This window comes from Mytilus galloprovincialis, chromosome 7 (genome assembly GCF_965363235.1).
Source record: "Mytilus galloprovincialis chromosome 7, xbMytGall1.hap1.1, whole genome shotgun sequence".
NCBI classification, from domain to species: Eukaryota; Metazoa; Mollusca; class Bivalvia; order Mytilida; family Mytilidae; genus Mytilus; species Mytilus galloprovincialis.
In genome coordinates, this window is record NC_134844.1 from 19,639,755 (window position 1) to 19,653,664 (window position 13,910).

Below are 13,910 nucleotides of genomic sequence, written 5' to 3' on the forward strand. Positions count from 1 at the left end.
TGGGAAATAAGAGCAGAATAAAGAAATTTGATAAATATTGTGTCATTTCAGCAGCTTTTACATTTATCTTAGGTATATAAATCACAGTACATAACACTAATGTGTTTCGTGTAAAGATAAAAAAAGCACTTAATTGGACATTAAAAAATTTAACAATCCACAAACCCCCATCAAAAGTGTGCAAAGTGATACTGGCACACCTAAACTAGTACTGTTACACATGACATTTTTGAAATCTGCAGTAAAATGGAAAACCAAAATGATCAAAATGTTCTTTCTTTGACTGTAACTGAGGAACAAAAACTTGCAATTCAGGCATTTTTTAGCCACAATGATTGGGATTTTAATGAGGCAGCATCATCATCAAGTACATCTAATCTTCATTTAGAAGATAATGCAGAAAACAATATCATTGCAACTGATGAAATTGAGCACCCTGGTCAAAGTGGGTCAGATCAACAAAGTGCTAGAAATGATACTTATGATGAAGATATGTGTCAGGATTGTTTTTGTAGTCCATGTGTAACACAAAATAGACAAAGTTGGTTGGGTGTAGGGCAGAGAGCACATGCCAGAAATAGTGGAATAAGAAAATTAAAATATAAATTATTCTGGAGAATGATGCAGGATAGAGGAGCATGGAGCAGTCCTCAATATCTCGCGAAGAAATGTAGGCTTCTAAATAGGGATAGGGTTGATGAAACTGTCGTTATCGTCAGGAGAGAGGTTATTCCTGATTGTGTGTTAAATCTGGTGAGGGAATTGTACCCAAACCCTAAATCTAAACCCTACATGGGACATAGATGGTACTAATTCGTTATATACTTTTTTAATTTCAACCGTAGTGACTAAAATTATTAAACCTTTTTGACCTTGTTTTATTGCTTTGCACTCAATGTTTATATACAATTTAACTTATTGGATTAATTAACAAAATGAGTTTTCTGGAAGGAAAGTTTGTGTAATGTTTCAAATGGATTTAAACATTGGATATTTCTGCAAATTAGGTAGGTGCTGTCTTTATTATGCATGAACATTATTTACCATGTGCATTTGTTTACAAACAGGATCAGCTGTTGTCAGGCTCCGCCTTCAAAATTCAAATTTGAACTAAAAATCTGTTCACTTCAGATTTTTAAACATGTAATATTTAAAAGATAGAAAGATATTTAATTTTTTTTTCACATAATATGTTGAAAATTCTTGAAAGAACATATGTATCAAAAATCATAATAAATTACAAGTGATAATAAAAGTTATTCATAAAACATTGTCTCTGATTTGAACCCTGTCAATTATTTACAGATTTTAAGAATTCAAGGGATGCAACCCTTTTATACTCAGGTTGCTGGTTTAATGGCAAAGAGATTTAATACACTTCCTATATAAATGCCTAGTTTATGGTGGTTGTTGATTATCAACCCTATTGACTGAAACGGATAATATTTCAAAAAAAAAAATTGTAATTTTATCATTGTATAAACAATGAAAAGAAATACTTTCAAACAAAATTTAATGTTCGATCTAAATATACAGATCTTACATTTAATTCTAAAAATTGGATAAATTTTGAAATAAATTTGATTTAAATATCACTTTTGCCTAAAATCTTATCTTCTACTTTGAATTTTCTGTTCATTCTACTTTTGTTCAAGTTTAGATTCTTAAATATAGTCATTGCAACTATACATTTTAATAATAAGAAACGTACATTTTATTAAATCTAAGTTTAAACCATTTCCAAATGATGCTAAAGAAGTTTCCATACATGAGAGTATTTAGAAACTATATTATGAAAAATTATGGTTGTATCACTTGTTTTTCAATAATTTCAGAATAAGAAAAAGTGCAAAAATAAGAAATAAATAACAACTAAACTTACATTCACCAATGCTTCAAAATCCTCTTTTTTGGATATCTGTATAACTGCTAATCCTTCATCTTCATGCATTGTAAACTGAAATCAACAAGAACATTGTTTTGTTTCATTGTCAATAACTTTCACTGCTTTTGTTTTATTAATAGGTTCTGAATTTTAAAAGAAACTAGATATCATTGAGATGGGAGCCATCTCTATGGGCCCCGCTGTGAATAATGTGCATTAAAAAATTGTATCTTTACCATAGGACATGGGTTTGTCAACTGAAATCAAAGTTTTTGACCTTGACCTTTGACCTATGAAGTTGTAAATAAATTATGACACACCCATTGGTGTTGGTTTATAAACATGTCAAGTATAAACTTTGAAATGATAAAGGTTCTCAAGATATAGAGCGGACACGATCTTTACCATAGGACATGGGGTTGTCAACTGAAACCAAAGTTTTTGACCTTGACCTTTGACCTAGGAAGTTGCACATAAATTATGACACACCCTTTGGTGTTGGTTTATATACATGTCAAGTATAAACTTTGAAATGATAACGGTTCTCAAGATATAGAGCGGACACAATCTTTACCATAGGACATGGGGTTGTCAACTGAAACCAAAGTTTTTGACCTTGAACTATGCCCTAGGCAGTCGTTCATAAATTATGACACACCCTCTGGTGTTGGTTCATATACATGTCAAGTATAAACTTTGAAATCATAACGGTTCTCAAGATATAGAGCGGACACGATCTTCACCACAGGACACAGGGTTGTCAACTGAAACCAAAGTTTTTTTACCTTGACCTTTGACCTAGGAAGTTGTACATACATCATGACACGCCCTCTGGTGGTGGTTAATAAACATGTAAAGTATAAAGTATGGAATCATAATGGTTCTCCAGATATGGAGCGGACACAAAGTGTTACGGACGGACGGACAGACGGACGGACGGACGGACAGACTGATCACTATAGGGGACCGCCTTTGGCGGGACCCTAATAATTTAACTCATGCTCCTATAAAATGTAAAAAGTCATGCTTTGAATATTTCTTTATAGTAAATGTTGATTTATAAATATAAAAAAGAAGATGTGGTATGATTGCCAATAAGACATATGTCCACAAGAGACCAAAATGACACAAGACATTAACAACTATAGGTCAACATACAGCCTTCAACAATGAGCAAAGCCTATACCACATAGTCAGCTATAAAAGGCCTTGATATGACAATGTAAAACTGTTCAAATGAGAAAACTAACGGCCTTATTTATATAAAAAAAATGAACGAAAAAAAAATATGTAACACATAAACAAACGACAACCGCTGAATTACAGGCTCCTGACTTTGGACAGGCACATACATAAATAATGTGGCGGGGTTAAACATGTCATTTACAATATTTCAAGCAATCTTATTCAACACTACAAAAGAAACAATGTTCACAAATAAGAATTAATGAAATGTTGAAAAAAGAAGTACATTTTTCATGTTGTCAAGTGCATGCTATAACTGTCTTAGTCTTTTGCTGTTACCCAAAAATGGTTAATTTCATCTAATGCTAAAGTAACTAAAGACCTCAAAATGCTATCTAAAACCCTAACCATGCATGTTCTTTTTCCTTCAAAAGCATTATTATTCATGAAAATCTTGTCAAAACTAAAATATGTTATCCCCTGAAAACCATTTGATAAAATAATTAAGTATGGACAAATTAACAGGCAGTTCAAAGGCTTTAACTATGAACTATTAAAAGACATGTTGCCAGATGAATAAGAAATCACCATATTATGTTTTCATTTACGACTTCTTTTACTTTTAGTTGTTCCTTTAGAGCCCCCTTACGTGAGTTTTACATTGATTTTGTCTGTGTTGTATATTGCTGAGGAAATCCTTCATCCATATAAAGAAGGAGATGTGGTATGATTGTCAATGTTAGCCTTGGAGAAATACCAAACTCAGTCGTTTCCATTTAGCAGGCCATAAAAGGCCCTGATATGACTAATGTAAAACAATTTAAACAAGACACTGTGTTTACTTATTTTTTTTTAATTTACCTTTGTAATTCCTTTCGCTATTTTTTCTGGCAGTTTGGTCTGAATTTGTTCAGCAGTATATTGAGGAGGAAATCCAGCCATTATAGCAGTATCTTTTAGCATAATACTATTGTGTACAGTCCAATCAGTTGTCTGAAAGAAAATATTTTGTCATTTCACATCATGTCTAAAATTTACCTTTGAGTAATTCAAACTTAGACAATTTAATACAATAATGAAAGAAAGAATATTTGGTAAATTAAGATTATTTTAGTACATAAATATTCTACATTCATTACTTTTGAAAGTTAGTCCAACACGAAAAATAGTTCACTGGCAAATGAAAAAGACTGTTATTTTTTACAGTTATTTTCAGGGATACCAATTTTAATGGATTGAGAAAAGTTATGTTTTCATTGATATCTGATATCATAGTTTTGCCAAAGTATGCATACAAGCCTATTGAACTTTTGTATCTTATTGAACATTTAGATTTGTGGTTAAACAATACCCACGAAATCCAAATGGGTATCCATCAATAAAAAAATCCTTGCTATTAATTCAGTATAGTTTTTAATATTGCATAATTTACTACAACTATGAAATTATATGCTCAAGATATACAGATAAAAAATTGCTCTTAAGTTAGCTTAACTGAATGACAGGAGAACAGTATTGAACATACTGATTTTCAGATTAAAGAAACTGCACAAAGATAACTTTTATTTTGTCTTTGAATGACTTATATAAATAAAATAGCAGTATATATGTTCTTACAATGTAACCTCGTCTCACTGTAGTATTTATCTCATGTACCAATATTGGCCGACTTAATACCTCTGTCACTGAAAAATAACAGGAAACATTATTAGTTTTCTACAACATGAAACATTGTTATATGATCAGGCTCTTACTTCAGCACGTTCTATACACATTGCGTTGATATGGACCTTTGTCTTTTGATCATTCTGATTTTGTAATTTTTGGGATTTCTCTTATATAGGTTTCAAAATATAAAATAATCTTGGCCTTCAGTCATCAAAGTTTACACAATAATTAGGAGTGCAGAATTATGTTCAAAACCCCAAATACAGTATTTTGATAAATTGATTTTTGTGAGTCTGAATATAAGAATCTTTCTTAAAATTTGTGTAACCACAAGGCATGGCTTTTTTGATTGGTGGATTTCTGAGTCTGTTTTTAAAATGGTGCTCCAAAATTATATGACTTACTGTTAGTGTCTTCCTTGAAGACAATCACAGTATAATTGGCATTCTCATCTGTGTCTAAGGACACTGTAAACATCTTCTCTGCCTGAACAAACACTTTGTAGACTAACGATAACTTCAGTAAGGTCATCTCCTTTGGCAACACAGGGTCAAGAATAACCATATTGGTTACTAGGCAGTTGGTAAAAACACATTTGGAATCACTGCAATATAGAACATGAAAAAAATAACTAATGTTAAAATGGATAGTCATGACAGGTGGATTTTCAATAATTCTTCAATAAATATGACATTAAAAACAAGAATGTGTCCACAGTAAACGGATGCCCCACTCGCACTATCAATTTCTATGTTAAGTGGACCGTGAAATTGGGACAAAATCTAATTTGGCATTGAAATTAGAATGATCATATATCATAACATGATCATATATGTCATGTTTTGATTGTATTGTAATTTGTATGTGAGGGCCTCAGGGAACTGAAGATTAGTTTATTGTAACTAACTGAGTTTACCCTCTTTAAATAAAGAATTTATTAGTATTATTATTATTATTATTATTATTATAGGGAACATGTGTAATAAGTTTCAAGTTGATTGGACTTCAAATTCATCAAAAACTACCTTGACCAAAATCTTTAACCAAAACTTTAACCTGAAACTTGCACTATCATTTTCTATGTTCAGTGGACCTTGAAATTGGGGCCAAAAATCTAATTTGGGATAAAAATTAGAAAGATCATATCATAGGGAACATGTGTACTAAAGTTGATTGGACTTCAACTTCATCAAAAACTACCTTGACCAAAAAACATTAACGTGAAGCGGGACAGACGAACCAACGGACAGACGGACAAACAAACTAACAGACGCACATACTAGAAAACATAATGCCCCTCTACTATCGTAGATGGAGCATAAAAATTTAGACTACAGTTGATATATTAATTTCGCTAAATATTCCAAGTCATGATTTTTTATTTAGTTCTATATTCAAGTTTACCTCATTATAATTGTAAAGGATATACAGAATATATTATGTTATAATCACTTACAATATTACATTGCAATGAATTATCTTACAATTACAAGATTTAACACAGACTGATTATTGAGTAGCAGATTCATATAATCTAATATAACATTTTATCATATATTTAGTACAAAATACAGCTATTTTGTATATCTAATAAAGGTTGTTTTTCCAGTCTGTATCACCTACCCTGTATCGCATACCCCGTATCGCATAGCTAAACCCGTATCGCATACCCCGTATCGCATGGTAAAACCCGTATCGCATACCTTTTTTTTTTTTTTTTTTTTTTTACATAAAGTTTTTTGGGTTTTTTTTGCTTAAGAAAAAATTTCCTCAAAATAGGTCATTTTATTTTAATGACGTCATTGTTTGGTATGTAACGTCACGAACGTCAAGTTTTCATATTGTATGTGACGTCACGAACATCAAGTTTGCATATTTTTTGGCACACTAAATGCAACTATAAAAAATACAAAACACTCAAATAAATACAATAATAAACAAAATATTTTTAAAACAGCAGCAGGCAAATGGTAAGGTAACCCAGGTGCTTTGTATGAGCAGTTATTTTAAGGCTTTGAACCAAGACAAAAGCAGAACTGAAGGTAACCCAGTGCTAATCTATCGGGATCAGAAAACAGTTCATATAATATAATACTCTTCTGTTGAAATATATGATAAAGCGTATAATACATGGCAAAATCCGTATCACATGCCGTATCACCCTCGACCAATATCATCCCTCGGGCCTAAAGGCCCTTGGGCTGATATTGATGTCTCGGGATGATACGACATATGATACGGATTTTGCCATGTATTATTCTCTATGTAACATTACCCTCAGAATATGTAAAAGCAAGTCATATAAATACTAGCTAGCAAAATCTTGATTGGGAGCTATAAAAATACACCTTTGTTTCATGGATATCCAAAGTAATCGGTGAATTGAGATAAACCTTACTTTAACAAATGAAAATAAAAATAGTCCTGAATAAAAACCAGGATAATTAAGTAGTATACATGAAGAATACAAAGGGATATATAAGAAATGGTAACTATAAGCACCAAAGGTAATAATTTAGTGTTTTTTTTCATCACTTTTTATCAGATTGATCCAGCAGATACACTCTCCTCTTGGATTGAAAAAAAACAAACATCATTCTTCAAAATCTTTTACATTCTTAGACGCACTGTGTTATAGTGATTTTTTTACGTGAGATTACAAAATGTATGCACACTTACAATTTTCACACTTTCCAGCTACCAATAAAAGCAGTGGTAAACAAAAATATGAGTCAATTAACTTCATGCCCCATTCACATTTATATCACATTTCAATGTTTAGTCCAGGATGCACAGACCAGAAACATAATGCCCCCGATATATGTAAGTTGGCATAAAAGGGGATATTATCTTTTTTAAACAACATGAAATCTATGTAAAATTAGTTCATTTAGTACGTCTATTATTTGGTGAATAACTGCTAGCTCTATTAATATGCATAATGGACATGAAATTGTCTGTTTGGTTATCCCTTTACCAGCTGATCATACATATATCATGTACATGAAACAGTACAAATTCAATGACCACATGCTCTCAACATTACAAATAGCTGACAATAAACAAGGTCTAGCATTCTGTCTTTTGATATCTTACCTGTATTTGTTTCTAAGGTAAATAAATGAGCTTTAATCATTAAAATGCATTTTTCTTCAAAGCCAAATGAAATTACCTGATAGCTTCTTGGGAGGTGCCCCTGATTTCAGTATAGATAAAAATATGAACATTATAATATATATATATATATATATATATATATATATATATATATATATATATATATATATATATATATATATGTTCGTTAATTCGATAAATATACAAGCAAGCTTAAGCAATAGTATATATTACAATTTTCCTAGTTCTTTTTTTTGAAGGGCCAGCTGAAGTCTGCCATCAGTGCAGGGTTTCTCTCCGTGTTGAAGAGCCATTAGTGGGCTTCGAATGTTTTTTGCTCATTGGTTGGGTTGTTGTATCTTTGACACATTCCCCATTTCCATTCACAACTTTATCTGTTTGATTTCATAAAATAGATAAATAAAAACAAGAATCCCCAAGGATACTTAACTAGTTCACCTGGCATTTTCATAAATTTGATATCATAATAAATATTTTTACTGGCAAAAACAACAAATGGGTAAAAATTGTCATTCAAGGTCAGTAGCTCCTGGTGTTAATGGACATGCTAGTTCTTAGCAGATCTTGCCCTTTTAATAATCTTGGCTGTTTCATTCCCTCATTCAATTTAGTTTGTATCTCTGGATTATTTTATAAATCAAGAAAGAGGTGTCTATCATGTTGAATCAGTATACCTTGTTATATTAAGTTCTTCCTCTATATTTAACTTGAGAGTTCTGAGTTGATTTAACAGCTTGGGGTCTGTTCCATTCACCCATGTATACACAACATCAATCGGTAATGGTGAGCATAACCTATAATATAATATATTATAATGTACATTGAATATTGATTTGATAAATACAAGTATTGTTACAATTTGAAACTTAAAATTTAAGCAGACTACTGGAGTATCTATGTCCTTTTTTAACAGTCTCCTTACAATCTTTCATGGTAATCATTTCTTTATGGTAAAACTATAGATATTCATTAAAACTTTAATAATAGTAGGGTCACCATCAGTATGTGTAATTTAACCTTCTATCTATAGAATATTATATGTGAGAAAGAATAATGTGTTTAGTCTTAGATGCATGATTTTTTTGTTAGTTGTTAGTGGCTTTGAACTAGCTGTCAGATAACTGTGAGTACTCTCAGATCTGTTCATTGTGTTTTTTGTGTCGGGATGTATAAGTACCCAGCCACGTCCACTTATATTTTTGTCCATCTGATGAGTTAAGCCTTTTTCAACTGATTTTTATAGTTCGTTCTTATGTTGTACTGTTATACCACTGTCCCAGGTTAGGGGAGGGCTGGGATCTCGCTAACATGTTTAACCCCGCCACATTATTTATGTATGTGCCTGTCCCGTCAGGAGCCTGTATATTCAGTGGTTGTCATTTGTTTATGTGTTACATATTTGTTTTTCGTTCATTTTTTTACATAAATAGGACCGTTAGTTTTCTCGTTTGAATTGTTTTACATTGTCTTATCAGGGCCTTTTATAGCTGACTATGCGGTATGGGCTTTGCTCATTGTTGAAGGCCGTACGGTGACCTATAGTTGTTAATGTCTGTGTCATTTTGGTCTTTTGTGGATAGTTGTCTCATTGGCAATGTCTGTGTCATTTTGGTCTTTTGTGGATAGTTGTCTCATTGGCAATCATACCACATCTTCTTTTTTATATACTCATCCAATTTGAACCACGATGAGATAAAGCAACAACTTCTCATAAAAGGAACACAAAACTATAGGTGTCATACCACCAATTAAAAGTCCCTATCTGTTCAACCAAATTTTACAATTTTCACAGCTTTCTAAATATTTTTACCTTAAGTTTAACTTCATAGAAACCAGGTATATCCTGAATCGTACATGTATCAGCTTTCTACATGCCAATTTTCAACAGATGTTTAAAATCATATAAAAAAGAAAAGGTCTTCCAAATAGAGGTACCACTAAAATTAACCCCTGGTTTTCTGGAAATCTTAAATTAGTATACTATGGGGTGCATTAATCCTCAATTTTGAATGCAAACTCATAAACAAGTAATTTTTTTTTTATTAAGACTATATGTTGAGGCAGGTCTATTCATTTCATTCAGTGGCCTTCTCATTGATGCATACACCACACACCTTAATATGTAAAGTTATATATACCTTTCCCTGTAAGATCTCCCTGCTATGTTGTCACTGTACGAGTTGAAAACCTGAGCATATTTCTCATTACTCCATTCCACTACAGTCTGAAAACATGACAAATCATCAATTAATGATCTATTACTGTTCTCTTGATGTTAAGTCAAACAATTTCATTTCACTTTTACACATCAAAACATGGCATTATATCAGCTGAAACAGGTGACTTTGAGATGAATAACTGATCATAAATTCCCGTTTTAATAACCCCCTAAAATTAAATGCATGTATGGTTATGTTTTGCTTGTTGATCCAGAGTCAGACATGTTTTAATTATACCACTCCCCTGTTATATTTTTACCAACTGAAAGATATCAATCATAATCATTGTCTAAAACATAAATGTTTCCATAGTACAGATTCCTCACTCCAACTATCATTATCTAAAACATAAATTTTTTTCATAGTGCAGATGCCTCACTCCCACTATCATTTTCTATTTTCAGTGGACCGTTAAATTGGGGTCAAAACTCTATTTTAAAATTAAAATTAAAAAGATCATATCACAGGGAACATGTGTACATTTCATGTTGATTGGGCTTCAACTTCATGAAAAACTACCTTGAGTCGATCAAAAACTTTAACCCGAAGTGGGATCAACAGACAGATGAACGAATGGAGGATCAAAGGATGCACACACCAAATAACATAATGGCCCTAGGTGGGACATAAAATTTAAAAATGTCTCCAGAAAAAATATAAATGAGGACTATCAAATGTTAATTCTCTTAATCTCTTTAGACTTTAAAACACCAGTTTTTTTTTTCAGTTGGGTCCCCTAATGTAACTTACCTTCAGTGAACATATCAACATCATAGAAAAAAAAAGCTGAAAATCACTTGGAATTTTAAGAGAAATAAAAGGAATTGGTAACATAAAAACAAAATTTCTTATTCAAGTCTATATTAGTATTATAGGTTCCATTTTTCTCTACGCAAGCTCTATTTGGCAAACAGGAAAATAAGAACACTTAAAAAAATTAAATACCATCCAAAGACAGGGTTTATCTATTTGTCTTGGGAGTTTCTGTAACAGCCAGTTTGAAAGTATTACAAGTTATGGCAGGAGTATTGCCATTAGATCTTAGAAGAGAAGAAATGGCAATTAGAGATATTGCAAGACTAAATTCATATTCAACAAAAATCCATATCAGAAACCAAAATAGATGAATGGAAAACAAAGAAACAGTGGACAAGTTCATATCACCTTTAGGCTTAATGTTACAACAAGCAAAAAACATGAAAGAAGAAACAGATATCAGTATTGATGACATAGAGCCAGAATATCAATTTCAATGTCTACAAGCATCAAAATCTCCACCAGAATATTGGCATACTCTTGGTTCCTAAAAAAACAGAACTAAAGAACAAGAAATCACAGGAAAAAAAATAATATTAAACAAACTTAACACAGTATCTCCATCAACAGTTGTTGCATTCACAGACGGTTCTTGCCAATCCAACCCAGGACCTTGTGGAGCAGGTGCAATTGTAATCTTCAACAATAAAGAAACAGAACTTAAACAACATGAACAACCAGTTTCAAAAAGGGGTTCAATTCTTTTGGCAGAGCTTGTTGCAATAAAATTAGTATTAGATTATGCTAGCAGAATTGAAAATAAAACAATATAAATAAAAGAAGACAAGAAGTAAAAATATTTTTGGACAGTCAATCAGCAATTGGAATTTTAACATTAAACTGGAAAATTGAAAATCACAATTATATCCCTTATTAAATCTATCCAAAAACACCATAGAATAATGATTAATTTTAATGGACCCCAGTACATGCAGATGTTAGAGGAAATGAAATAGCTGATAAACAAAATATGCAATTAAAGAGGCAAATCAAATTCAAAAAGAAGCTCATGTTACAGTAACTAAACAAGATACAAGTATTAAAACGGCAGCAAGAATTTTAGCAAATAAAAAGTGGCAAAATCGATGGGACAATAGTGAAACAGGAAGATTTTATTACAATTTTCACCAGAATGTCAGCAAAAAGTCAACATTTGATTATCCAGATCATAAAACAGCAAAAATTATAAGAAATTTAAGATCCAGATACTACCTAAAAAATTACCAAAACAAAATCAATCGCACCGGTTTTAATTAATGAAACATTAATTATATTTTTTTTTTTCTTTTAAATTTTCTTGTTAATTTTTTTTTAAAATACATGTAATAAAAGTATGTATATTTTTAATTTTTGTCAAAATATGTTAAGCACAGTTGCCACCTAAAAGTATATATTTATAAAAGTACAAGAGAGTTGTTTACCAGAGTGAAATATTTACACGCGAGACTTGAATATTTACAAGGGAGACAATCCAGTGTCAACAGCGACACCTACAGAATACAGAATGTAACTATAGACGATTGTTTCCTTTAGAACCTTTGATCATTCATCTTCAACCTTCGACCTTACTTGTAAACCAGTTTATATCTCTTATTTTTGTATGCAGAGTTGTGCAGATACTGCAAAACTACTCTAGCAATAGTTTGGTCAACCAATATTCAAATGCCAAATGAGATATACGGTGCAGTCCAGGGTATCCGCGCACCTAAGACTTCTGACTTTACTTCATTCAACTGATAACACCAATAATTGGATAATATTGTGTGAACACTTTCATCACATACTTTTATTTCATAAAATCTTCTGTTTGTACGGTTTCATCCTCTAGATTTTTTGTAATGGGTGTCCAAAATAAGGGAAACTCCTGTTTTGAGAGTTCCTCTAATGTCCGGTGAATTCGTGCATGCCTTCCAAAAAGAGCTCATTTTAAATAAAGGAAAGATTTTATACTACAAAATATAGCTGAGTTTGAACCAAATAAACTGCCAAGGATGCAGAGCAAAAAATATTTCAATTTGATATAAGTTTGACTTAAATAAAACAAATTTTATCTGATGATGTATTTTTTTTTATGGAAATTGGCCAAATACGGCAAATCATGAGATTGCAGTTATTAATTAACTCTTGAACTTATCAATTTTATTCTTTTTCATCCCTTCGGAAGGCTAAAACAATAACAAGAACGATTTTGTTTATGTTACTGTATCAGCTAATGCACGATATCACGGTCCACGCCGACACAGGGGACTCCACTGTATACTTACTGTAACACCTAGTCATGCTAGTAGGTGCTTACCTTTACCTTACGTAGAAATATAAACAGGTTCAGCTGACAGAAGTGGTTAGGGGTCCTGGTATAAAGTATTGATTGGTACAGACTACTACAGTGGTTTTTTTTTCAATGTTTTGAGCTCGTTTAGTTTTTGAATTACTGAATCTCACCTCTCCAAAATAAAAAGATGTCAACGTGATGAAAATGAGTACACCAATGACAATAAGTATTCCATATTTATGTGACAGAACATCATAAGCCTGCTTCTGGACTATTTTTCTACAATGATCGTCTCGCATTTTTCACTTTTTGTAGAAAGCGTCTGCTACCACTTTTTTACATTGCATTGTGGGGAAAAGGGTTCATAATAGACCGGTTTCCACGTGTTGAATATGAACACTTATCAAAAGAATTGACAGGGCTTAACAACAATTATCTGTTGTAAAACTATAGAGTCAATCCATCGCTTATTTCTCAACAAAATGCTAGATACAAAAGTGGGCAAAGCAAGAGGGTAAGACAGTTGCTTTAGCTTGAAGTGATGAACAATAAAGAGATATTCCGAAAGAAAGTCACGTGAAAATGCTAGAACTTGTGCAGCCGCCCTGATCATTGACCCAACTATCCCTACAGAATTTTCAATATACACATAAAATAGAAATACTTTAAGAATTGGTAAACGGACAGAAAGTCACAGGACAAAAAGTCACAGGACATAAAGTCACAA

General features: G+C 31.9%; 1 protein-coding gene across 1 annotated transcript in view; it reads right to left on the reverse strand.

The window, feature by feature from the left end:
- Positions 1–13,734, reverse strand: part of LOC143082479 (N-acetylglucosamine-1-phosphotransferase subunits alpha/beta-like) — a 40,517-nt gene extending 26,783 nt beyond the window's left edge. The window contains exons 1-7 of the mRNA XM_076258162.1: positions 13,354–13,734; positions 10,015–10,100; positions 8,551–8,670; positions 5,143–5,342; positions 4,688–4,755; positions 3,932–4,063; positions 1,883–1,957 (exon numbers count right to left, since the gene is read on the reverse strand). Coding sequence (XP_076114277.1) covers positions 1,883–1,957; positions 3,932–4,063; positions 4,688–4,755; positions 5,143–5,342; positions 8,551–8,670; positions 10,015–10,100; positions 13,354–13,482 — 810 coding nt within the window. The 5' untranslated portion in view covers positions 13,483–13,734. The remainder of the gene's footprint in view (positions 1–1,882; positions 1,958–3,931; positions 4,064–4,687; positions 4,756–5,142; positions 5,343–8,550; positions 8,671–10,014; positions 10,101–13,353) is intronic.
- Positions 13,735–13,910: the final 176 nt, after the last annotated feature.